This window comes from Saccopteryx bilineata, chromosome 6 (assembly GCF_036850765.1).
Source record: "Saccopteryx bilineata isolate mSacBil1 chromosome 6, mSacBil1_pri_phased_curated, whole genome shotgun sequence".
NCBI lineage: Eukaryota > Metazoa > Chordata > Mammalia > Chiroptera > Emballonuridae > Saccopteryx > Saccopteryx bilineata.
This window is the reverse complement of record NC_089495.1, coordinates 120056475-120083479: the sequence shown is the minus strand read 5'-3', so window position 1 is coordinate 120083479 and position 27005 is coordinate 120056475. Positions and strand designations below refer to the sequence as shown.

Here is a 27005-nt window from a genome sequence, read left to right as displayed (position 1 = left end):
TTCATATGGCTGTTGAGCACTTTAAAATGTGGCTTGTGCCAGTAAGGAGCTAAGTTTTTTTATTTGATTTTATTTCAGTTGACTTGAATTTAAGTAACTGCACAAGGCTACTCTGAACACAGCCTAAACTCTGGTCCATGTTTCCCCTCGTCATCTGAGCCCAGGCTGCACATTTTGTATAGTAATTCAAAATACTGAAATAACCTTGCAGAAATTTTTGTGAACACAATGTCATTAGAGCTAAGTTACTTCTTTGCTTTCAGGTGGTTGACTTACTGAGATATTTCTCCTGGGCTGAGCCTCAGTTAAAGGCAATGAAAGCATTACAACATGTAAGTAACTTGTTTTTCCTTAGAATGTAGAATTTAAGTATATTGGATTCTCTCCTAGTTCTCTGTAATTCATTTCAAGTTGTCATTGGTTTGCACTGAAAAAAAAAAACTGACCCTAAATTTTATTATACTTCGATTATTCAAAGTAACTTCGTTAAAAAATTAAAACTTCTCAAACTGTAAATTTAAATTGCAGACCATTCTTCTAAGACCAGATACCATAGGGTCTTAATGGCAAATTGGAGGAGAAAATGTTTATAGGCAAGCAAAATATAGGATTTGAATTTCTAAATATTTTAATGTGCTTTCTTCCATTTTTGGATATCTTCACCCATTTGTATTTGGTCTTAGAAGAATTTTCAGATGGGTTTATACTTACATTCTTTCGACAAACACTATCCAAGTGAAATTTCGGTGACAGTGGAAATGTTCTCTAACTGCACTATCTAGTATGATAACCACTGGCTGCATGTGCCTTTGAGCCCTTAAAATATGTGTGGACTGCCTGAGGAACTGTATCCTTCAGTTTATTTAATTTTAACTTAAATAGGCACAGGCATCTAATGGCTACTGTGTGGACTGCACCGTTTAGAGCCTAGATTAACAGAGGCATCTAAATTTGAACAGTATCTGGCTATATCAGAAGTTTTTTATAGAGTATCACACAGATCCTTAACTTCCTAAACTAATTTGCCCAAAAAAAGTGTTTTGGTCTGTTCATGCTAACAATTGCTTTTTTTCTACCTTATAAGGAAAGGATTATCTCACCCAGCCACCTATCACCTGGGGGTGAAGATCTTTCCCCAAGGGCCCACCAGACAGTGCAGTCTCCTGAGAGGGAGAGCAAAGCAGAGGGCTTCTGTAAGAAATGCTGTGGGGACCTTACCCTGTTTTACCAAGCCAGCAGACTCATAACAAAGCTCTGAGGCCTGCTTGCCTATTTACCTTCTTTACAATTAAAATTCAGAGGCGAGAAGGCTAACACAAGTGCAACATAATGAATTTATTTGAATTAAATTAAGCCCAACGTTTTCTGACAAAGTTTGATTTGATTGTATTCACACTGAAGACTGACTTTGACAATTAGGTTACATAATACCTTTTCGTAAATGAGCTAAATCAGTAGTTCCAAGGCTCTTACAAATATATAATAAACTTACAACTAAGGAAATCAATATTTTGCAAATATTTAAACTTCTGGTAAATGTTTATTTATCAGTTTAAAAACATGCAAAGGGGTATATAGTTTTACTAATTTTTTTTTTTAAGTGAGACGCAGGGAGGCAGAGACAGACTCCCAATTGTGCCCTGACCAGGAAACACCGGGCGAACCCCCTACCAGGCGATGCTCTGCCTGTTTGAGCTGCTGCTCTGTTGCTCAGCAACTGAGCTATTTTAGCACTTGAGGTGAGGCCATGGAGCCATCCTCAGTGCCCAAGGCCAACTTTGCTTGAACCATTTGAGCCATGGCTGTGGGAAGGGAAGAGAGAGAAAGATGGCGGGGGGGGGGAGGGGTTAGAGTGGTTGCTTCTCCTATGTGCCCTGACCAGGAAATCAAGCCCAGGACTTCCACACGGTTGACCAACACTCTACCACTGCGCCAACCTGCCAGGGCTAGTTTTACCAATTCTTTAGGTGGCACATGAAACCACTGCTCCAAACTTTAGGACTGGTTTGGATGTTGATTCTAACTGATCTTCTTACATGGGCTGTGCCTTTGAATTTTTTCCACTTTAACATAGATCTATAATTGGCCAGATCTTCTTCCTGCTCTTCAAAAGTAAGGAATCTTGGTCAAATAAGTTATGTAATATCCCACACAATCTTGGGATGCCACAATCACATTCACTTAAGACTTAAGAAAGTTCTACAGTAAAAAACTTGTTTAGCATATCTCTTTCTTTTTTTTTTTTTTTTAATGTGCCTTGACCACAGACCTTCAGCAGACCAAGTAACCCCTTGTTTGAGCCAGCGACGTTGGGCTCAACCAGATGAGCCCTCACTCAAGCTGGCGACCTCGGGGTCTCGAACCTGGGTCTTCCGCATCCCAGTCTGACGCTCTATCCACTGCGCCACCGCCTGGTCAGGCTAGCATATCTCTTTCTTGACTGGTGTGACACTAGCACTCACTTCTAATACCTCCGTCAGCATCATGGACCTCACTTCAGGAAGTGCTGATTATGGCATTATGGCATACCTAGTACAATAGATCTCCCATATTTATAACTATCTTATTTTTATCTTATCTGTCTGAGGAAAGTTAGTGTGATTTTTTTTTCTGTAGATGAACATATTGAGAAATATAGCTTTAAAAAGAGCTCATAGAGGAACTAAGGTCTTTTTTTGAAATACTTACATTGAAGAGCCAAAGTTTAATTCCCACACTAGCCAGAGCTTACTTTTGAGTAACCAGTCTTCACCTCAAATATTTTTATTATGAACATTATTTATATTATGAACATTCCTCCAAAATGGCAATTTCTGGCTTAAAAATTTCTCATGTTGAAATTAAATTTATTTTTTATGTTGACAGAAAATGGTGGCTGTTCACCCGGCAGAAGTGGTCAATATACTCAACTGTTTCACCTTTAGTAAAGACAAGTTAGTTGCTCTTGAACTGTTAGCTTCGTAAGTATGTCTTTTTATTTCATTGGAGGACATTTGGAGGTTTTTTTAAGTGTCTTTTAACTCAGTGTTTATTAATGTATCAGAATTGCATTAGTAAACGGAACTGTAGTAAAATCTATAAAAGCATAAAGCTGAATTCTTATTTTTTACAGAGAGAGGGACAGATAGGGACAGACAGACAGACAGGAAGGGAGAGGGATGAGAAGCATCAATTCTTCGTTGCGGTTCCTTAGTTGTTCATTGATTGATTTCTCATATGTGCCTTGAGTGGGGGCTACAGCAGAGTGAGTAACCCCTTGATCAAGCCAGCATCCATGGGGTCATGTCTGTGACCCTACGCTCAAGCCAGATGAGCCTGTGCTTAAGCAGGCAACCTCGGGGTTTCAAACCTGGGTCCTCCTGATCCCAATCCCCCAGTCCAATGCTCTATCCACTGTGCCACAACCTAGTCAGGCAAAGCTGAATTCTTGTATGAAAATAGCTAATGTATTTCTTACACGATTATAACTTATAAAACAATGGGATTGATCAAATTTATTTATTTTGATTTATCTTTATATTAATGACTTGCTTTGCTGTCCTACTGTGAATAACTTGAAAGGTTTGCTGATAAAACCATAAAATTTCTAGTTAGGTTTGGCCACATCCTGACTTTTTTTTTGCTTAATTTGTACTTATTCTTTATGGGCCTTATTTTCCTCAACTGTAAAATAAGGATATCACCTACTTACTGGGGTATATAACTTTAAAATACTGTTAGATGTGTGAAAACACCTAGCATAACATTTAATAAATGATTATGATGAATGTAAGCTCAGAGAAAAAGGGACCTCCTCTTCTGCATATGTGAAAAGGTCTGTAAGTTGTTTATTTATAGCATATGCATTTTAATGTATAGATGTCCAAAAAATTCAAGTTTTTTAGCATGAGGTACAACTTTACCTTTAGATCAGTCATAACTTGCATGCATTAAACAAATGGGTTTGTTCTGTTGCCATAGCTCTCCTTACACTCAACTGAAAAGGATATGTTTTCAAGAATCTCAAAATAGTGAACATTAGGCCCTGGCCGGTTTGCTCAGTGGTAGAGCGTCGGCCTGGCGTGCGGGAGTCCCAGGTTCGATTCCCGGCCAGGGCACACAGGAGAAGGGCCCATCTACTTCTCCACCCCTCTCCCTCTCCTTCCTCTCTGTCTCTCTCTTCCCCTCCCGCAGCCAAGGCTCCATTGGAGCAAAGTTGGCCCCGGCGCTGGGGGTGGCTCTGTGGCCTCTGCTTCAGGCGCTAGAATGGCTTTGGTTGCAACAGAGCGATGCCCCAGATGGGCAGAACATCGCCCCCTGGTGGGCGTGCCGGGTGGATCTCAGGCGCATGTGGGAGTCTGTCTGACTACCTCCCCATTTCCAACTTTAGAAAAAAAAAATAGTGAACATTATTTGTAGTATTACTTTGTTACTTTGAGGTAACCAGATAAACCTGTTTTTATATTTACCATCTTTGTATAACATGTAATTTATATTCACCAATTAATTATTCATTGCAGTTTTCTCCCTATTCATGGAGAAAAGCTTGCTCGGAAAATTTGTGTGGTGAACAACAGTTGTTGGACTTTATGTTGTCCAGTTTTTAAAATAAAAGCTAAATTGTATTTCTTTTGTAGAAACATTGTGGATGCACAAAATTCACGACCCATTGAAGATTTATTCAGGATAAATATGTCTGAGAAGAAGCGATGCAAGAGAGTACTTGAGCAGGTAATAGTCTCAAGATTGCTTTACAAATGGTATATTGGTTTTTCTGCATGTGGGTGAAGAGAAAGGCACCAGTCGTATTCCTGTATTAACTTTGATGAATACCCTGACTGCGGCATTGCAATTGGTTAAGGACGGCATACCTGCAGTCTCTAGCAGAGACATGGAGCTGAGTGAGAGAGACACTGGCGGGTGAACACGTGGCTTCAGAGTTAGAAGCCAGTTGCTTGAGCCTGAATAAATGGGGGATCTGTTCTTAGTCCTTTGGTGGCTTTGCCATGGCTCCAAGCTTTTGTCTTTAATTTTATGTATTTAGGAACTTGACTTTTTAAATTTGCTTTGACACTAAGCTTATATTACTCAAATTCATAAGAGTTGAGTAATAAAGCAAAATCCCAGTTTATTATTTTAAAATCTCTAAGTGGGAGAAGTAGTACTTACCCAAGCCTAGAAAACTGGATTTGTCATCCAAGGTAGTTATATTTAGGAATTTTTTCCCCTTAGGATTCTGATGACTGCAAACTGAATTAGTAATTAAAACCTGCTTAAGTAAGACAAGGGCTTTGCAGCCCAATCCTATTTAATTCTTACACCTTAAGCTCAGGGAGAATAGAGAACTTTGCCTTAGTCATAAATTCTATAGCAGAAGTTGTATCTGAGTGCACATATTTTTATCATTTTTTGTTCTTCAGTTGACCTACAATATTATATTAGATTCAGGTGTACAGCCAGTGATTAGACATTATATAACTACTAAGTGATCATCTCAGTAGATCTTGTGCCATACACAGGTATTACAATATTATTAACTACGTTCCCCGTGCTGTGCTTTACATGCCTGCGACTGTTCTGTAACTACCAATTTGTACTTCTTACTCCCTCCACCTTTTTCACTCATCCTCCGATAATCGTCAAAATGGTCTCTGTGAGTCTGTTTCTGTTCTGTTTGTTCCTTTATTTTGTTTTTTTCCTTTTAGATTCAATTATTGATAGTTATTATATTTATTGCCATTTTATTCACTTTTAAAATCTTTTTGTGTTTTCTTAATGAAGACCCTTTAACATTTCATGAAATAATGGTTTGGTGGTGATGAACTCCTTTAGCTTTTTCTTGTCTGAGAAGCTCTAGATCTTTCCTTCAGTTCTAAATGACAGCTTTGTTGAGTAGAGTAATCTTGGTTGTAGGTCCTTGCTTTTCATCACTTTGAATATATTTTGCCATTCCTTTCTGGCTGGAAAAGTTTCTGTTAAGAGATCAGCTGACAGTGCTCCTAGAGCTCCCTTGTATGTAACTAACAGCTTTTCTCTTGCTGCTTTTAAGATTCTCTTGTCTTTAACCTTTTTTTAAAATTTTTTTTTTTTTTTTTTTTTCCAAAGTTAATAGCGGGGAGGCAGTCAGACAGACTCCTGCATGTCCCCAGCCGGGATCCACCAGCATGCCCACTAGGGGGTGATGCTCTGTTGTGGTCGGAGCCATTCTAGTGCCTGAGGCAGAGGCCATGGAGCCACCCCCAGCGCCTGGGCCAACTTTGCTCTAATGGAACCTTGGCTGCGGGAGGGGAAGAGAGAGAGAGGAAGGAGAGGGGGAGGGGTGGAGAAGCAGATGGGAGCTTCTCCTGTGTGCCCCGACCAGGAATTGAACCCAGGACTTCCACATGCCAGGCTGACGCTCTGCCGGTGAGCCAACTGGGCAGGGCATTTCTTTAACCTTTTGCATTTTAATTGTGATGTGTCTTGGTGTTGACCTCTTTGGATTCATCTTTTTTGGAAGTCTTTGTGTTCCTGGACGTCTTTGTGTTCCTCGACTTGTATGTTGCTTTCATCAAGTTAGGATATGTTTGTCATTATTTCTTCAAATAGGTTTTCAATTCCTTGCTCTTGCTATCAGCTTCTGTTACTTCTATGATGCAAATCAGGTTACGCCTGATGTTCCCAGAGACTCTTTAAACTATCTTCATTTTTTTGGATTTTTTTTCTTATTGTGCTGTTCTGATTAGTTGATTTCTGCTATCTTTCAAATCACTGATTTGATCTGCTTTATCTAGTTTTTTGCTTTTCTCTAATGCAGTGTTTTTACTGAATTAACCACCTTGATACTGTGTAAAGATTATAGAGCTAATGATCTTAGTTGAATTTGCCTACACTCAGGGTGATTTCTGTCTTAGCAGTCCCCAAAATAATTCTATTTTCACTGGTCTCCAAGTGTAAAAAGGTTGAAAACCAGTTCTCTGATGTATTCTTCATTGCAGTTATTCTTAATTTCTGATTGTTTCCCAGTCTTAGTCAAGTAGCCTTATGTAGTAGTATCCTGTGGGGCCCAGTGACATAGTGTTCCTGGTCACCTGAACCAGGTGCTCTGTGTGTGTCTTTTGTGTATTGTATGCACTCTCCTGTGAAATTGAACCTTTATTCCTTTTGGGAGGCATTGACCCTCCGGCTGACTGGTTGTAAGGACTGTCCATGACTACAGTTGAGGAGCTGTTGTGCAGGATTTGACTCTGTGTAGCAGAATTCACTTTAGTGAGGCTCTGGTTCCTGCTGAGTCTGTTCTTTGAGTGTGTTGTTTATGGAGGTGGTTGGGTGGTGCTCAGGTGTGATCTGAAGCTGGCTACTGGGTGATTTGGTTCTTGCGCTTCTTGGGAGGTACAGGCCACGGTAAGCTGCTGCTTGTGCCCTGCCTAGGGCCACCTGAGCTCCAAAGTCATCTGCATTTGGTTTCCTCTTGTGCTAGGTTCAGAGGTGCCTGGGAGAGGCTAGGCTGTGACCAAGGCTGGCTGCCACTAGTGTTGGGCTTGGGGCTGCCCAGAAGAGGTATGGAGCACCCGGAGGCCTGATACTCTTTATTTGGGGTTTGTGAAACTTTGAAAGATTTTGGGAAGTCTGAGCCAAAACAATCAGTTAGAATGGAAAAGCCACTGGAAGCTTGGGTGGGCCTGCAAGTTGGGTATGTCAGAGTCTCAGGGAATCATAGGGGTTGGAAAAACAGTGTTAGGTTGATGGAGACTCAGATTAAATGCCCGTCTGCAGGTTCTGTAGGGAGAGGGCTTAGCAAAGGAGCAATGGCCTCCCCCTCACTCTGTCTGGGAGAGTGCTACCTATCTTGGCACTCACACTGGTGCAAAACAATTCAGTTTCTTTCCATCTGTCCCTGGCACCTTTCAAACTGCTGCCCCAACTCTGGAGCTCAGAGAGAATGAGTCTGAGTAAGTCTGGATGTGGTCCCTGTAATGGCAGTGTCTGGGACTCCAGCAGTCCTCTGTCTCCCTGAGCCTCAACCCCCAATGGTTTTTACAGGCATAAATTATGGGAACTTGTCTTCCTGTGAACCCACTTTTTATTAATAAGTTCCTTGGTTTTTTTGACTAAGTTCTTTAAGGTATCTGCTATAGTTTTTTTTGTGTGTGTTTTTTTTTATGTTTATTGATTTTAGAGAGAGAGGAAAGGAGAGAGAGAGAGAGAGACAGAGACGACAGGAACATTAATCTGTTCCTGTAAATGCCCTGACCAGGATCAAACTAACAATTTCTGTGCTTCAGCATGATGCTCCAGCCAACTGAGCTATCCGGTCAGGGCTGTAGTTGTTTTTCTAGTAAGACATTCTGATCATGTCACTTCCTTTCTCAAAAATAATCTGGGCCTCTGGCCAGTTGGCTCAGTGGTAGAGCGTCGGCCTGGCGTGCAGGAGTCCCGGGTTCGATTCCCGACCAGGGCACACAGGAGAAGCACCCATTTGCTTCTCCACCCCTCCCCCTCTCCTTCCTCTCTGTCTCTCTCTTCCCCTTCCGCAGCTGGGGCTCCATTGGAGCAGCGATTGCCCAGGCGCTGAGGATGGCTCTGGTTGTGGCAGAGCGACGCCCCAAGATGGGCAAAGTGTCACCCCTGGTGGGCATGCCGGGTGGATGGGTGGATCCCAGTCGGGTGCATGCGGGAGTCTATCTGGCTGCCTCCCCATTTCCAACTTCAGAGAAATAAAAAAAAAAAAAATCTGGGCCTGAGTGTTCTGTGGACTAGTCCCTCTTGTCATTGTAAAGCAATACAGCTTTCTGGAAGATAAACTTGAAGAGCCTTTAAGATGTTCATACCTTTTGACCCCAAAATGCAATGTAGGAATTTATTCTAAGGAAGTAAATAGAAATGTGCAAATTAATATATATAAGGGCATTTATTTATACATAATATCCCAAATTTGAGATGAGTTTTAGGGTTGGGGTATAATAGTAGGAGGGGATAGATTATATAGCTAACTATATGTGTTGTCAATGAATTTATAAAAGTAATTTATAAAACTCTACAACAGAATACATAACATCATATGTATTTTAAAATGTAGCTATTGATACATAATTTAATATTCCTATAATACAGTATAGATCTAGTGGAATGTATGTCACCTATTACAATGTTTTTCATTTATTTAATAAGTATTTATGAAGCAGTAACTCAGTATGTGTTAGGCACTATTTTGGATGCTGGGATGCAGTAATAAACAAACTAGACCAAAATCCCATCCCTCAACGTATCTCAAAGTTATTCAGCATCATGTTGAACTCAGATGACTTACTTTCTCAATGGTACAGCTTTTAGACACCCATGTGCCATGTTATTTGTTGTGTTTCCTCCACTAAAGTTATAAACTTCTTCAGGATGGACACTTCTCCCTCTCGGAAGCACAACTGCCCCTTTCCCTTCCCTCTCCCCCCAGGTGTGTTACCTTTACCCTTCTCTCTCCTAAGCTCCACCAGTTCCTTATTTTGTTTCTGTAACTTGTTTCCTGAACCTGTACAGCCCAGCTGGCTCATTCCTACTACTGCTGTAACTTTCTAAATAAACTTTCTTTTATAATTTGAAAAAACATACAACTTCTTCAGAATGGAAACCATTCTTTTTCGTGTCCGTGATCTCTTTGCCTTGTCTGTAACATGAGGTTGGTGTTTGTAGAGTGGGACTATGTTATTTCTTCATCTTTGGAGAAATGGGACATATTCAATAATAAATGGCTTTTTTGCACACAGTTTACAAAATACATTGTGAAAATATCTTTGTATAGGAGTCTTTTGTAGCATTAAAAACATTATGTTACCATTTTAGTAATAGAAGTGGTTTTACTATTAACTTTGCTCATGTTCACACCACTGTGATTGCTGATTGATCTGTGAGCACAATGAATGTGATGCTGTTCTTTAATTCATGGTTTTCAGCGGGACTTTCCAAAATCCAGTATACTTAACTTTATGAGTTTGTTTGATTTTTTTTTTAAACCACTCTCTTCTTTTTTATGTCATAGGCTTTCAAGGGTGGCTGCAAAGCTCCTCACGCTATGATATCTTCCTGTGGGACGATCCCAGGAAATCCATACCCCAAAGGCAAACCAAGTCGCATAAATGGAATTTTCCCAGTAAGCATCCTTTTATGGCTGTATTGGGAACTTCTTGTGGACAGATGTGTAATTCAGACTAGTTATGATAGTTAAAATGCCAGTTGATGAGGTTTCTAACAAAGGAATTTTATGTCAGCAACTTTGTTCATAAATTGAAAATTTATATATAAATGACATTAAAAAGTACTTATGTAAAATGTCCAAGCCAGACTGAAAAGAGGATGATTTTGCTTTGTTTTCCCAGTATTTTAGAAGCACTGACTTACATTTAGTAAGGGAGCATCTCTCAGATTCTCAGTCTTCTTGGACAGTGTCATGGTTAAGTATGTGTGGTAGGCTGCGTACAGTTTCCTTCCTGGAGAACCCCATTGTATAATGAAGGCTCTGAGATGTCTCGTAAGAAAGAAACTTAGTTTTCTATCATCCAGCGTTTCTAAACTTCTTGGTAAACTGTTTCAAAGAATGGCCTTTTTTACTGCAGTGTAATAAACAACCTTAAAACTTAGTGGGTTAAAGCCATGAACATTTATTATCTCATGCAGTTGCTATGATCTAGAGATCTGGGAGGGATTTTGCATGGTTCTGTCTCAGGGTTTCTTGTGTGGCTGCAGCCATCTGAAGGCTTGATTGAACTCCAGACTGTGGTTTCAGAGTGGCTCACTTACATGCCAGGCAAGTTACTGTTGGTTGTTGGCAAGGGGTCTTTGTACTCCACCGTCAGGATTTTTGTGTGCTGGTTGAGTGCTTCAAGACAGGGCAGCTGACTTCCATCAGAGCCAGTAATGTAGGACAAGATAAGTGGAGTCTGTGTTGCCTCTTATGATTTGGCCTTGGAAGTCAAGTGCCATCATTTCTGGACTGTTGAATAGTTTAGCCCAGGGGTAGTCAACCTTTTTATACCTACTGCCCACTTTTGTATCTATTAGTAGTAAAATTTTCTAACCGCCCACTGGTTCTACAGTACTGGTGATTTATAAAGTAGGGAAGTATAAAATTTATAAAGCAGAGTTACAGCAAGTTAAAGCATATAATAATAATTACTTACCAAGTACTTTATATCGGATTTTTGTTAAGTTTGGCAGAATAAATCTTTATAAAACAACTTACTATAGTTAAATCTATCTTTTTATTTATACTTTGGTTGCTCCGCTACCACCCACCATGAAAGCTGTAATGCCCACTAGGGGGCGGTAGGGACCAGGTTGACCAGCACTGGTTTAGCCCCATTCATTCTGGAAGGAGACTGACTGCACAGGGAGTGTTGGAGGTGAGGATCATTGAGGCCATCTTGGAAATTGGCTTCCAGCCATTTAGGGACTCAAACAATTGAGTGGAAACAATGTAATAGTCTGCCAGCTTATTCTGATCTGTTAATTGTAGCAGCCTTGAGTGAGGTCTCATTTCCCCTAGTACAATATAAACTGTCACACTTAGTACTCATTGAGAACACCATTTTTTTTGTCATCCAGTTTCAACTGTAATACATGTAGTCTGTGATTCTTGGAATATTGTATTGTACATATGCATTAGAAGTCTGTTTCTGGTTGCAGCTATTGTGGAGGGAAGAAATTAAAACATACTTGATGCTGTTCTTCTATGATCCTCATGTGTACTATGCATCCTTCTGAGTGCCTCTGTACATGTGAGAAGGGTTCTGGGATAGAGGAGTGTTGAGGACTTAACAGGCTTGTGCATCCAGGGCAGCGCTGGGTCTGCAGTCCAAGTCGCTAAACCCCTACTGGGTAGGTCCTGCTTACTGCAGTACAGGCAGACCTGTAATGGTAGGTACAGAGCACTGCAGGTCGATCCCCGACCACCACAGTGAAGCAGGCCGTATCTTCTTGTTGGTGGAGTCTTCCCTTCACTGTGACAAACACAGCACTAGTGAAGTGCAGTAAAGAAAAGAGTGATAAAATGAAATACACCTATATAGTGTGTGTGTCAGAGGGTTTGTCTGGGTTTTTTTTTTTAAAGCATTGAGTATTTTTATTTTCTTTTTAAATAGGGAACCCCTTTGAAAAAAGATGGCGAAGAATGTACCAATGAAGGCAAAGGAATAGCTGCACGGATTCTTGGACCGTCCAAACCAGTAAGTTTAGAAAATAAGTAGTGAAATAAGTTATAAGTCTTACATGGAGTTTTCTGCCTTCAAAGCACAAATTCTGCTTTTGGGTTAAGTTCAAAGTATACTGAAAGTCCTCAGAAGTACATGGTCTAGGGCAGTATAGTATAGTTAGTTAACAGTGCTAAGGGCCCTTTTTAGTTTAATGTTTTATTTTAAAGTGAAAGCAGACAATTTGTTTTTACTTTTTTTCCAGCCACATTTATCTTTTCAGGATATGGTGTATGGCAAGTTCACTTTAACTAAGGTTGTAATTTGCCTACTTAGTATTAGTGTTAGTAAAACAAGACAGAGCCAGGAGGTTCAGAGTTTTTTCAAGTGAATGATTATAATTGATTGGAATATAAACTGAACAGAAGATGGTCCTGTGCGTTGAAGGACAGAGCTCCACACTGCCACCCTGCTGTTCCTGCCTGTCCGCTTCATAAGAACCCCCATGGCAGTTGTTTATAGCAGAATAGTCACAGATCATAGTTTTTGCACAATACTAGTACATCCACAGGACTGCCATTGTGAGAGCGAGAAAGACTGCCCCACTGCACCAGAGGGGTGAGCGCCCTTCCTGCAGCACACGGGCTTCCTCGTGCGCGCTCTCTCTCTCTCTCCCGCTTTCATTAAAGCACTGATATCTCTGGTTCTTTAGAGACCATCTCTTTTAATGTTCTTTGTTATTTATATAAGCTCCATTGAAGATAAAAGACTTACAGGGTTCAAAAGGCAAAAATATTAAAATACTGATTTATAATTCCAGTCTACATTCTGCTAGATTTGTCAGAATGCTGAATGCCACAGAACACAGTACTTTTTTTCTCCCAGCAGGAGATAAGAGGGTGAGAATGTTCATATGAATTCCTAGATGGATTTGGGAGGTTCTTGGGTAGCCAAAAGCTAGTGCTTTTTTTGTATTACATAGGAGGAGGTAGGTCTCCTTGAATTAAACTGGTAGGCCAGAGAGCACTTTGCTGTGTAGGATAAGATCTGACCCTTACTGGAGATGATTTGATGCGGAAATGAAAAAATAAACACCTCTATAACAGTCTCTGGCAGGATCTACCTTTGGAATTTAGTAGGAAGCACATTTTTTAAAGCAAAGAGATTGTCCTTATTTGTGCCACGGGTTGTTGATCCAGTAGCGTTAGCTTTGTGGCATTTTTTGCCTCTTAGGACTAAGTGTTTCAAATCAAGTTGTGTTTTGTTCTGCCAGCAGATTGCTTGCTTGGTTTTCTCTAACTACTGCAATTTGCTTCTCATGTAGCCTCCTTCAACATATAATCCACATAAACCCGTTCCTTATCCAATACCTCCATGCCGGCCACATGCAACAATTGCACCAAGTAAGGATTTTTATTACATTTTTATCATTTTGCTCTTCACTTATTAAATTGGAAATAAATGTTGGTGGTATATGTGCTACAATGAGTGTAACTTTGTCAAAGTCCTCTACAGTGTCTTGGTCTAATGCAGCCGAGTTTATTTAGATATTTTCCTTTTAGTGAACGAAGTATAAATTCCTATTATTTATTATCATAGGTTTCTCTTGGGTAAATCATCTTAAATCCCTTTTTTCTTTCTTTTTGAGTTTGCATTGGTAAATTACAGGTTCACATTTGTTTGGGTCGAAGTTTTTTGTATAACTTCTTCTTAGGTTTATTTATATAATTTGTCCTTGCAAGTGCCCTGGGTCATTACTACATCTGCTGCCTCTTTCTCTGAAGAGACTCTGCCAGACTCCTTACCAGCTGTCTGGGAGTCTGCTGTTCTCTCCGTAGGCTGAAGATCAGTGACTTGCTGGTGCTGTGTGTGTTGAGCCTGTTTTGCTGCTGTCCTGATCATCTTTTCATGTGCATGCACTCACCAAACTGGTCTGTTTTGTGTGTGGAAACACCTTGCAGAATATAAAACTTTCAAAAACAATTTAAAAATCTTATATTTAATGCTAATTGATGCAGAGTCCTAGGATGGTATTCAGATACTTCACTGACTTCTCTTCTAAAGACTATTTTCCACTTTGTATACAGTACTTTATATTTTGCTCATAGGTTAAGATGGACACTCTTTCACTATCATACATTTGCTTTTCTTGAGAAAACAAACTTGGAAAACTTCACTCTAATCTACTTTGGCTCTGAGTAAAAAAAAAAAAAATTACATTTTAACAAAACAATTCTAATTATCGTGAAATAATTTGAGATTATGTTCGGAAAAAAACCCAAAATTTGAACACAGATTCTTATAATTAAGCTGCAGGTACTCAGGTATCCCTTTTTGATAGTCGCTGTTCAAAGGCATCATTAGCGCATTTAACTGTAGATGATCAGCTGTATGTTCCTGACAGAAAGGACAGGTAATTGAATGCAGCAGGCTCTACCTGCCATGCTGTTTAGTGTCTTGTGCCTGGAGTCCAGGTTCAGTGCTGGGAACAGGATCCTCCAGCTGCTGTGTGTGGTGCTCCCTTTGTCTTGGGCCCAGACCTCCACATGCAGTGCATCTCTGAGAGAGCACAGTTTTAAAGTGAGTTAGATAGGTGCATTAGTATAGTTTGAACTCCAGGCCACAAAATGGTACTAAATTATGTATTTTTTTCTGTCACATTTTTATTTTAGGTGCTTATAACAATGCAGGTCTGGTACCATTAGCCAGTGTCCTAGCTCCAGGTGTACCCCCTCCACCTCCATACACTCCCAATCCAGTGGCAACAGGTAAGCTAAGGTTATTACGGGGTGTTCACAGTAGGTAAATTATTCATACGCAGATGCACACTGGAGGTGTAATGGTTTGAAATGGTGTGTCATAGCAGAGCGAGTACAAGCCTCAGCGCCGATGGTGGGTCTGAACGGAACACACAGGCTCCACTGGAGAGCGCTGGCCTGCATGTGTGAACATAAGCAGGTTGTAGAAAGAAGAAGCATTTCTTGTGAGCAGGAAACTGGACAGAAAAAGTGTAATTGACTTACGAATGTCACCATTTGGGCAAATTAATCCTACCATGGGAAGAAAGTCTTGTGAGGAGGTGCTGAGAGGGGCTTAGACTGCCCCCAGCACTTTGCACTTCAGCCTTTTCCCTGGGTCTGTTGGGAACTTGGGATATAAATTATAAGTATTTTTTCTATTTATTGTCAAACCTTTCTCCAAGAAGACTATTGATTTATACCTGCTGGTGAGAGTATACTCTTTCTCCACACCCTTTCAACATAAAATATTACTAGGTTTTTAACTTCTGCCAGTCTGATAAGGCTGATTTATCTTAACATTTTTATTTGTGTCTTTTACAAAAGTTTAATTTTTATTTTGATCAGCTATTACTTATTTGACTCCTCTGAGTTTTATTTTTTGCTTAGTAAACCCCCAACACTATAAAATGTTATTATCTGTACTATCTTACTCTCAAATTACTTTATAGTGTTTCTAATTTGTTTGTTTGTTTATGTAAGAGGAGGGGAGATAGTGAGGCAGACTGCTGCCTACACCCCAACCGCAATCCGCCCAGCAACCCCATCTGAGTGGGACTGATGCTCTAGTACCAAGCTATTAGTACCTGAGGCTGACATGCTTGGACCAGCCAAGCTATCCTCAGCACCCGGGGCCCTGCTTGAGCCAATCTGAGCCACTGACTGCAGGAAGAGGAAGAGAAAAAAGAGGGAAAGAGAGGGGTGGAGAAGCAGATGGTTGCTTCTCCTGTGTGGCCTTACTGGGAATCAAACCCAGGATGTCCATATGCCATGCTGGTGCTCTATCCACTGAGCCAGCTGGCCAGAGTCAGATTAATTATTCAAAATCTTACCATTCTGTATATAGTTACTAGTATGATTTTTATTTCCTACCCACCCACATCATAGGCATAATTTTCCTAACATAGAATTTACATATTGATGCTAATTGCTGATTATTATAATTATGGGGTAAATAATTTGACTATAGCTTGAAATCAACTTTTTATATGTTTTTTTATTTTTATATAGAAAGTGAAGATCTTTGTCATCAGTCAAAATCTACACAGAATCAAAGTAAGTACCGAATTTGATTCAGAGATAACTGATGTCAGTCTTGATCGTCTGCTCTGTTGTTATTCACAGAATTAATTTTTGTTGATTGTTTTTGGAATCTTTATGCTTTGTGTCAAGTTCCTCATTAAAGAATTTAACTGATCAGTACTAAAAGTCTTAAGCAGAAAAGGACAAAAGAGGAAACTCACGGACACAACAGCAGTGTGGTGATTGCTGGGGGTGGGATGGGGAGGTGGAGGTCGGTGTAGGGAATAAATGGTGACGCATGAATACTCGAATTGAGGGCGGTGAACACACAGTACAGTGTACAGAGACGTGTTGTGAAATCGGGAAACTGAAGCCTGTATAATTCTCTTACCCAGTGTCACCCTAATAAGTTCAATTTTAAAAAATAAAATTCTTCATAGTGGTATATTTTACCCATGCAACATGAAATGCACCTGCTGACTGGATTTAAAGTGAACTCTATGCCTTTGTATCATATATGCAAAGTTTTCAGTGTAGTCTAACTGCCGTGTGGATTGTGTCCACATTCGCTTTACGTTACGTGATAGTGGAGGCCTCCGTATTTTTTTGTGTATGTAAACATGTAGGGTGTATTAACCCCTTTCTGAGAAAAACATTAAGCCAGATACTATTGGATCTGTGGTTCGTCGTTGTTTCTGCTGGATGTGGGGGCACCTATGAGAGGCTTTCCTATGAACTGAGGGCTGTGACCACTGGTGCTGTCCTGGGGCTGCTTAGCAAGAGGCACAGGGCGCACTGAGGCCTGTCACTTTTTATTTCTGGTTTGTGGATCTTTGCAAAATACTAGAAAATCCACAGTGCAGGCCAAGACTGGTCACTTGTGTAGAATAGCTGCTGAAAGAAGATCAGGCCAGGGACATGAGTTGAGGGCTAGCATCTCAAGGAATCACCAGCATGCAGCAAGCTTGGAGGAAAAATTGTATAGATTATCTAAAATACTCAATTTAAGTTCAGCCTGACCTGGCGGTGGCGCAGTGGATAGAGCATCGGACTGGGATGCGGAGGACCCAGGTTCTAGACTCCGAGGTCGCCAGCTTGAGCATGGGCTCATCTGATTTGAGCAAGCCTCACCAGCTTGAACCCAAGGTCGCTGGCTCTAGCAAGGGGTCACTTGGTCTGCTGTAGCTCCCCCGCTGTCAAGGCACATATGAGAGAGCAATCAATGAACAACTAAAGTGTCACAACGAAAAACTGATGATTGATGCTTCTCATCTCTGTGTTCCTGTCTGTCTGTTCCTATCTATCCCTCTCTCTGACTCTTGCTCTGTCTCTGTAAAATAAATAAATAAATAAATAAATAATAGTTATTCAAGCCCTGGCCAGTTGGCTCAATGGTAGAGTGTCGGCAGGAGTCTCGGGTTCAATTCCTGGCCAGGGCACACAGGGGAAGCACCCATCTGCTTCTCCACCCCTCCCTCTCTCCTTCCTCTCTGTCTCTCTCTTTCCCTCCCGCAGCCAAGGCTCCATTGGAGCAAAGTTGGCCCGGGTGCTGAGGATGGCTCCATGGCCTCTGCCTCAGGTGCTAGAATGGCTCTGGCTGCGACAGAGCAACGCCCCAGATGGGTAGAGCGTTGCCCCCTGGTGGGCATGCCGGGTGGATCCCCGTCAGGCGCATGCAGGAGTCTGTCTGATTGCCTCCCCGTTTCCAGTTACAGAAAACAAAACAAAACAAACAAACAAAAAAATAGTCATTCATTTAAATAAATAAAATATTAAGTTCAACTCACAGAGTGGTGATAAAGAATACTAGAGAGGTTGGCATAAATCCTGGAAGGCCCAGAATGCCCCTATAAGGAACGTGATGTCCTAAAGCTCTTGTATTATTATTCACTTTAGATGGTGGTTTGAAAGAATTAAAGGAAGTCAGCATACCAATGTTCATTGCAATTATACATTTTTAAAAATTGGAAAAATATGAGAAGGAAAATTATCTGCTCACTTCTCAAGTCTTCTTCATGATTTGGAGGATTGTTCTGCACAGTCTCGGAGACAGCTGGATTTCACGGGGGCTTCAGAGTGAAAGTCAGGGAATCTCGTAAATTATACATTGCAGTAGCCTATCGTATTTGCCAGCTTTTTTTAATGTTTGTTAATATTACAAAAAATTTTATGCATTTCTTTTGATTTAAAATTTGACATTTCAGCACAATGCCACATTTCTGCCTGCTTTTCCCCCACAGCATTTTCTGCCCCAGCAAGTCAACTCTTTTCTCCCCACGGTTCCAATCCTGCAACTCCCGCAGCCACTCCTGTTCCCATGGCGTCCCCAGTCAAGGCCACAAGTCACCCGTCGGCATCATCGGCCGCCCCTGTTCCCGGGCTGAGCATGCTGAACACCATCCTCCCTGTGTTCCCAGGGCAGGTCTCCTCAGTCGTCCACACACCTCAGCCGCCCGTGCCGAATCCAACAGTCATCAGAACCCCTTTGTTGCCGGCCACACCTGTCACTTCTGTCCACAGCACAGCATCTACTCCTGTGCCTTCCATGTTTCCTGGCCTAGTTCCACTGCCAGGTCCCTCGGCCACGCCAGCACCATCCCCCCAGGCCACATTGGTTCCTCGGGCCCCTCCTGCCTCTCATGAAACCTTTGCTTCTACTTCTGCTGCTTCCATTAGCCTGCCCTTTCCTGCCGCCTCTGCTGCTGCTCCTGCCAACAACCCTGCTTCTGCTTCACTGTCATCCGTTTTCACAAGGCTCCCCTTGCCCTTGCCACCAGTGTCCCACGGCGTGTCCAGCCCAGCCCCTTCGGTGATTGCTGCTGGGGCTGCTCCCAGCGTCACCTGTCCCCTTGCTGTCAATAGTCCTCTCCTGTCTGCTCTGAAAGGCTTTCTGACATCAAACGAGACCACTTTAATCAGCTCTTCTGCTTTGTCCTCTGCTGTCACAAGTGGGCTGGCTTCACGCTCGTCTCTCACAAACCACAACTCCGACTCTCTTGCGTTGGCCCCTAACAAGTGCTATGCCCCATCGGCAGTCCCCATCCGGCAGGGCTCTTGTACTCTGGGGCTGGCCGTGTTCCCCGGCCTGCCGTCGGCGGCGGCTGCCTCAGCTTCCTCTTCCCCTGCGTTGCCTGTTCAGTCTTCTTTAGCTACTCCCACATCAGCTTCAATCTCAGGCCCCATGAGCTCTAGCTCCTCAGCTGCCCTTTTGAACGGCCCCCATCCAAGTAACTCAGACCTGCATGTCACTCCCAGCACTGCTGTAACAACGATCCCCATTACCATCAAAACTGAGCCTACGAGTCCCACCCCCTCTGCTTTCAAGGGCCCGCCACACTCCACGAACCCCTCCCATAGCACTTTAGGTCTGTCAGGGACACTGGGTCACGCTTACACATCAGCGTCAGTGCCCATCAGTTTATCCACTTGCCTTAATCCCGCATTATCAGGTCTCTCTGGTTTGAGCTCACCCCTGAGTGTGTCGAACCCCCTCTCCTCTGTTTCCCTTCCCCAGCCCGGCTCCTCTGCTCCCATCACCCCAGTGTTCACTGCTCTTCCCCCCTTTACCTCTCTGACAAATAGCTTTCCTCTCACAGGCACGCCAGCCCTTAATCCCTCTGTGTCTCTTCCAGGGACATTAATAGTCACCTCATCTGCAGCAATCACATCCATATCTGTCCCTCCCCCGAGCTCGACAGCCACCGTCCTCTCAGGGCTTTCTGTCTCAGCGCCCGTCTCGGTAGCACCTTTCCCCCTCAACTTGTCGACAGCTGTCCCCTCGCTTTTCTCAGTTACCCAGGGGCCTCTGCCATCTTCAAATCCCTCCTACCCCAGCTTCTCTGTCTCTAACACCCCCAGTGTGACACCTGCTCTCCCGTCATTCCCGGGGCTGCAGGCACCCTCCACGGTGGCTGCAGTCACACCGCTGCCTGTCACTGCCACAACTCCGTCCCCAGCTCCTGTCCTCCCAGGGTTCGCTTCAGCGTTTAGTTCCAATTTCAACTCTGCTCTTGTTGCACAAGCCAGGTATGTGGGTTGTTTGGAAATAGGATAAAATCATCCTTTACCTAATGTGTAATCCATGATCTTATTTTTAAGTTGTTCAGTGTTGCTAAAGTCTGTTTTTCTGGGCTGAAAATTCAGTGCTTAAAAATTGTTTTATAGCTCTTCAGTCACGTTGAGGTAAGTCACGTTGAGGTAAACTATGAATGCCTGTTCAGATAATTTTAGGATTTGTATTTGGTAATTTATCTTGATTATAAAACACCAAAAAGTATTTAATGAGTCTATGCAAATCACAGACTTCATTGAATTCAGAATGATACACTTTATAATGGAAATTAATTTTATGTTAGTGAGTGGCTGACTTTTATGGTTCCATCCAACAGAGAAATTCTAAGATTTTGTTTTTGCATGTTAAGATAGAGTATTTGACAGATATAGAAACCATAGTTATTGTGTCTTATTTGTATCTTAACCTGTTCTTCTATCATTGCAGCTTATCATCTGGACTTCAAGCTGCCGGCAGCTCTGTTTTTCCAGGCCTTTTGTCCCTTCCAGGGATCCCTGGGTTTTCCCAGAACCCTTCGCAGTCCTTGCAGGAGCTGCAGCACAATGCTGCCACACAGTCCGCGCTGCTGCAGCAGGTGAGTGGCGTGTCTGGTGTGAATAAAATAGCACATGTCACTCAGCTTCTGTAGTGACGGACTTCCAGGACCAATAGCAATATCCCAACATTGGCAAAAATAGCTCTTAGCAGACTGTCTGGAGATTTGATGACTAATTATTCCCATCTTCCTTCAGAAGGGTAACAAAGGTGCTAGAATAGATTCATCTGTGAGAATGGTTTTTTCTGCTTATCTACTGTCAAATCGCAGTTTTGAGATTTTACACATGGAATCTTTATACATAACAGTTACATTTCAGCCTGTCTTCTACAATTTAAGCTAAAATATTAGACTGTGAAAGAAGATTTTTCTTTAGAAAACCTTTTTTTTAAAGAATACTAAATATTTTAATGGCATGTCTATGCCCCTCCACCATCGGGAGAAGCTGGACATTTCTTTAGAATTGTAGGAGACCGAGCAGACTGACCATGCCCAGTGTTTTTCCTCTTTCCTCCCCAGAGCCCTGCACGGTGTGTGGGCTGAGCTCATGCAGACTCAGCTGAGCTATGCTCCACGTGTGTCCTCTCTCTGCAGGCCCACTCAGCGTCAGCTCTAGACGGCTTCTCCGCTCAGCTGGATGGGTTTCCTAGTTATCCGTCTGCACCAGGAACACCATTCTCTTTGCAGCCCAGTCTGTCCCAGAGTGGGTGGCAGTGAACATAATTTGTATTCGCCTTTGGAGCAACATCAGAATTGCCCAAGGACTGCAGTGAACAATCTGACGAATGTGAAGTTGGCCAAAACTCGGAAAATAAGAATGAGGATCATCCTGGGGACTTTGGGATAAGAGTTTTAAAACATGATTGCATTTTTTTTAAAAAATGATTTTAAGTATGAGCACTTCCCCCAATGTAAATATGAATTGTATGGAGAATAATCTTTAAAAAGTGTTTGGGGACTTTTCACCCCCTCACCCTATGAAATTTTGAGTCACATACGTGATCTATGTAGAATGAATACTAAAAAAGAGGTTGAACTCTTTATAGCCGAATACAGCCTTAAATCTGCTTGTATAGCATCCGCAACAGGAGTAATGGTTGTGCCTCAGACTTCTGGGCTGCATGTGGCCCTGGGGGGCTGTGCCCTTGGTATGCACGAGTGAATCCTGCTAGCATCATCAGAACTCGGTGCCCCACCCTTGTATATCCACAGGAGGGAACTGGAGACCCACAGTTACATTCAATTTCTGGCATTACTGATCAAACATGTACTGCTTGAACTTAACTCTATATTTAAGGAAGTGAAATGGTGCTTAATTAATATAGTCTTTAGAATGACTTTCAGGTGTTTTTGAACAAAAATACATATCCAGAACTACTTTCTTACAGAAATACCAGTAAGGCTTGTGATAATTTGCCTTCGGAACTTAATTTCAGCAATATCCAAATGAGTGAGAAACATTTGAGTGACTCTTGGGCCACCTCTATTACTTGTTATACTCTGGAAGCTCTTGGTGAATGTTTACAATCATGGGATGTAGAATTTCTGTTTGTACTTAAAATCAAATGTTTATCTAAAAAAAAGTAAATATGCAGCGTGTACTCTATTTAAGGATCTGTGGTAGTATGACATGACTGAATGTCATTCATTTAAGTATAATAACTGCCATGTTTGGGGAGACGGGGGAGTAGGGAGAATGATTTCCAATCCTGTGATCAAGAGTATAAACTATAGAATCTACTGTAGTACATTTCAGCATCTAGAAGTTTTAGTTTTATAAAGACGGTGTTTGGAAGATGTTGCTAATGTATTTTCCTTCAACACAGGGAACAAACTTTTTAAGTATATTAATAAATATTCCTGTATGGTTAGTTTTTAACAATTTTTTAAAATAAACTTTATGGATCTGACATATTTTATAAGTGTTTTATTAAATGCTTAGATAGAGTTTTTAATTTTTTGTATGTGCTAGCTAATACATAGAACAAATGTAGTTGGAATTCAATATATACTGATTGCTCACCTCTTTAAATATATCTTACATGAAAGTTATATTACAACCAACACTTGAAACAGACTATTTATTCCTTTTAATTATTTTCAAACACAGAATGTAACGTCATAGTTTATCTGATGCCAATTACTAGATGTTGACATTTGTTCTTAAGTCTACACTCATAAGACATGTTTAGGGTTATATTGTATCACTTATCTATGTTGACCATTCACGAAGTAATCAAATGACTAATCTTTCAGCAGTGATGCTACTGCCTGGTTTATTTCTACTGTCCTGTGAGCCCCCTTTCATCATAGCAAAGGAACTATATCCTGTTCATCTTTAAGATGTAATTCTGACATCCTGCATGTATTGGGCACTTACAGGTTTTTATAAAAATGGAGAGAACATTTTTGGAGCACTTGCAGTAATTCAGGGACTGGTTTTGTGTGTCTCACAACTCTGTGAGATGATTACTAGGAAACCTAATTAATCAGATAAAGAAGCCAGGATGTAAGTCATACAGTGAGTAAGTAAGTAGTAATTGGAACAAACCGTGCACTACCAATACCAGGCTGTTTGTACTGTGAAGTCCTAGAGAAGCACATAAGATGGAAGGTGAGTACTTTACTGCCTGAGAGAGCTCAGAAAGATTTCTCAGTGACAGAAGTCTTAAAGGATGAATAAGAATTAACATCCTTTAAGAAGCACAATGTGTGACAGATTCACATAATTATATAATCATACAAATGGATGGAGTTTCATGTTTGTAGTTCATGCCGCACACTAAACCTGATGAGCTCAGGGGAGGCCCACATGGTGGGCCTTAAAACTCAGAGACCAAAAGTTCACCACAAAGTGGCCTGAGCGTAAAAATTCCACTAGAAGCTGAAAGCTGGTCATAGTGAGTAGTCATGATGTAGCCTGTAGCTTCCTTGATAAAAGTATCTTTGAAATTGTCGTCTTTGTGAATGAAAGGTATCATACCTTAAAGATGTCAGTAATTTTCTTTCCAAGGAGGCACCACTGCTGGCACCGGAGTGGAGACCACGTTGTTACCATTGCCCACATGCCACCTCTGTGTACTGTGAATGTTAACTATCCACTGTATCCCCAGTGTGAAAGAAGTGTGTTTTATTTCTTTTCATTTTGTTTTTATCCACAGTTGGAGATTTCCTGGCTCTGCGTTCTCCCACCTCCCTAATCTACCACCAGTGAATTTCATGTAACCTCTTTGCATCTCCTTTGATTCTAATGTATAAAATAAGCCACAAAGCTGCCATTCTCTAGGACATTTTCTAATCTTGAAATTTGGCTTTCCAGCATTTGTCATCAGTTTTGCTCAAATAAACTCTTCCTAGACTTTTTCTTGGGCTGGATATTCTTTCATTGTTTTCACTTGGTGTCGCTAGCAGGGTTCCAGAAGAGCTCACCTAGAACCCACATACTTGAATCCAGTGCCAGGTACCAGCTGGTGCTCAAGCCCTACTGGCTCCTCGCTTTGCTTTGGGTAACTTGGGTGAGTGTATTCTGTTGTTTACTATTCACACATGTTTAAGGACAACACCTGGGATTAGAATTAGGGCTTTCAAAAGCATAGCTGTTTTCATCTCAGGACTCCCTCGTTCTGGTTCCGGAATTGATAGGATGGAAGCTTGGCAACACACGAGAAGGACTTCACAGAGAGTGTGTTCCAGTGATTCTCAACCTGCTTTATTCTCTCATCTTCACTTCCCCAAGACGGAGGGGAGGGAACCCCGTGACTGTGGCCTATGGTGTTAATGTTTTACAGGGAGGAGGAAGAGGAGGAGAAGGAGGAAACCTTAAAATGCTCTCATGTTTCATTCATTCCCAAAGCCCCGGTTAGGCACATTTAGCCACTTAGCTTGTCCTAGGTGTTCCTTACCCATGGAAATCATTCTTGCTTTCTAGACTGAGGTATTTGGTGGGATATTTTGCAGGAAGAAGAAAAATAGATGTTTAATCATCTTCCAAGGGGATGTATTTGTTGCAGATACCGCGGAGGCTCTTTCCAGCTGCCATCAAAGAGCAATTATGGCTCTTGTTTTGAACCTTGCACCTCAATGGCTGGAAGTACTAGAATAAATGCTATTTGGCCAATGTTAAGGAGACATGTATTTAGAAATTCGCTAAACTAACACTTGGATGCAAGACCATAGAGGGCCATCTGGTTAAGAGGGAAGGGGGCCTTGTGTTCCAGGCAAAGGTTTCCTATGGCCCAATTGCAAGAAATGATGGGAACGGGAAGTTTTTCTGTTGGCCCTTTTCCATGAGAGCTTAGTGTCAAAGTGATGATGATATGGTGATCAAGTAGAGGTCAGAAATAAACAGAATGAGATAGGTGAGTTCACAGTTCCCATCCAAAAACGAGCCTCAAGTCTTCAGACGTATAGCAAACTGGAGAAGCTTCAGAGCAGGGAAATGGATGCTCTGACGTATCTAATGAATCACTAATCAATCTTCAATTCACCTGAAACAAGGGGAAAGGGAGATGTGAAAATTAACCCAATATTACAGTTTAAAGCGAAGCTGAGAAATACAGCTCAGCTCCCATTCATGGTAAATATATGTAGTTACCATTTATGAAGGCCAGCCATATTCTGAGTATTACACATGTAATACGTCATGTAACTTACACAGAGACAACTCTGGGGAAGACCACCATGCCCATTTTACAAGTGAAGAAATGAAGCATGGAAAGGTTACATCAGCCACCCCAGCATCACACAGCGCATTCATGGAAGAGCCCGATTTCTTCCATCCAGGCAGTCTGAGCCCAGAGCCGCCTCTCCTCCAGCAGCATGTCCAAACCCAGCCACAACCAGGGACGTATGAGACTGATGTAGAGGAGAGTATTCCACAACAGTCATTGACTCTGTGTGGCATTGTCTGTGGAACCCGAATTTCTGGTTCCCAGATTCCTTTCCCATATTACATCTTATAAACTGTGGCTGACAGCCCTGAATTACTACAGTAATTTCAGTTTGTGGAGAAGGCAATTAAGATTATCTAGCAGTCCTAGCTGGGTACCTCAGTTGGTTAGTGTATTGTCCTGATATGCCATGGTTGCAAGTTCAATCCCTGGTCAAGGCACATACAAGAATCAACCAAGGAATACATAAATAAGTGAAACAAATGGATGTTTCTCTCTTTCTCTCTCTCCCTCTCTCTCTAAAATCAATAATATTAATAATAGTCATAATAATAAAAGATTTTCAAGTAGTTTGCAGAAGTAACCTAGATTCTGGGAGGTTTTTTAAAGATGAAGTTGCTAAGAAGTAAAACAAAATATTAATTGGAACATTTATATGAAGAAATATAAACATCAGAAAATTAGTGCTTTCCATATGGGAATAAGCACAAAATTGTCCCTGATTCCAAGAGATATGACAGTAGAAGGACTCCTGGGACAGGAGCCTGGACAGCTATCTGGATGGATTTGAGAAACAGCTTTGCCATTTGGGAGCTGTTGTTTTTGATAAACGCACATTCACTAATTTAAAAAGTTACCTGTTGGGCATCGGCTATGTGCCTGTGTTATTTTCAAATGCTGCAGGTGCCGTGGTAAAAAATAAAAGTCCTAGAGTCACTCCCCTCATGGAAGTTATAATGTAGGTCAGGGGTCAGTGAGCATTTACATAGTAAATATTTTAGGCTTTGCAGGCCATGCTACCTCTATAGCAGTAATCAACTATACAGTGGTAGGGCAAATGTGGCCATAGGTAACACATAAATAGATGCAGCTCTGTTGTAATGATAATTTTCTTACAAAAACAAGTGGCAGACCGAAATTTGGCTAGCAGGCTGTATTTAACCAACCCCTGGTCTAGAAGAAGAAACAAACATTAACCAAATAATTGTGCAAAGGGCCAGTAACACAGAGGACACTTATAGCTTTAGGGGGACTGATGGAAGGGCAATGACACTGCTTCTGAGCATGGAGAGTGTCCTGTGAGTAGGCTGGACAGGGGAGGAGGAGTAGATTAGCAGACTTACAGTTGGTAGTCATTGGATCATTTTACTTTATTTATTTTTATTTTACTCTCTTTTAGCAAGACAGCGAGAGAGAGAGAGACAGACAGACAGACAGGAAGGGAGAGAGATGAGAAGCATCAACTCATAGTTGTTCATTGATTGCTTTCTCATATGTGCCTTGACCGAGGGCTCAAGCAGAGCCAGTGACTCCTTGCTCAAGCCAGCGACC

General features: G+C 41.7%; 2 protein-coding genes across 4 annotated transcripts in view; one reads left to right on the top strand and one right to left on the bottom strand.

Moving 5' to 3' along the window:
• The window catches only part of PROSER1 (proline and serine rich 1), a 33833-nt gene extending 9686 nt beyond the window's left edge, over positions 1–24147 (top strand). The window contains exons 3-13 of one of the 3 annotated variants that reach the window (XM_066237636.1): positions 264–332; positions 2866–2960; positions 4617–4710; positions 9992–10102; positions 12090–12173; positions 13462–13540; positions 14810–14905; positions 16166–16210; positions 18418–20203; positions 20676–20823; positions 23946–24147. In XM_066237636.1, coding sequence (XP_066093733.1) covers positions 264–332; positions 2866–2960; positions 4617–4710; positions 9992–10102; positions 12090–12173; positions 13462–13540; positions 14810–14905; positions 16166–16210; positions 18418–20203; positions 20676–20823; positions 23946–23984 — 2646 coding nt within the window. In that variant the 3' untranslated portion in view covers positions 23985–24147. Of the gene's footprint in view, positions 1–263; positions 333–2865; positions 2961–4616; positions 4711–9991; positions 10103–12089; positions 12174–13461; positions 13541–14809; positions 14906–16165; positions 16211–18417; positions 20204–20675; positions 20824–21378 lie in introns of all 3 variants that reach the window. The other 2 variants (XM_066237635.1, XM_066237637.1) reach the window with 2 other exon arrangements.
• Positions 24148–24484: 337 nt separating this feature from the next.
• The window catches only part of FREM2 (FRAS1 related extracellular matrix 2), a 255480-nt gene continuing 252959 nt past the window's right edge, over positions 24485–27005 (bottom strand). Inside the window, exon 25 of the mRNA XM_066236956.1 lies at positions 24485–25271. The gene's annotated coding sequence lies outside the window, so the exon portion shown is untranslated. The remainder of the gene's footprint in view (positions 25272–27005) is intronic.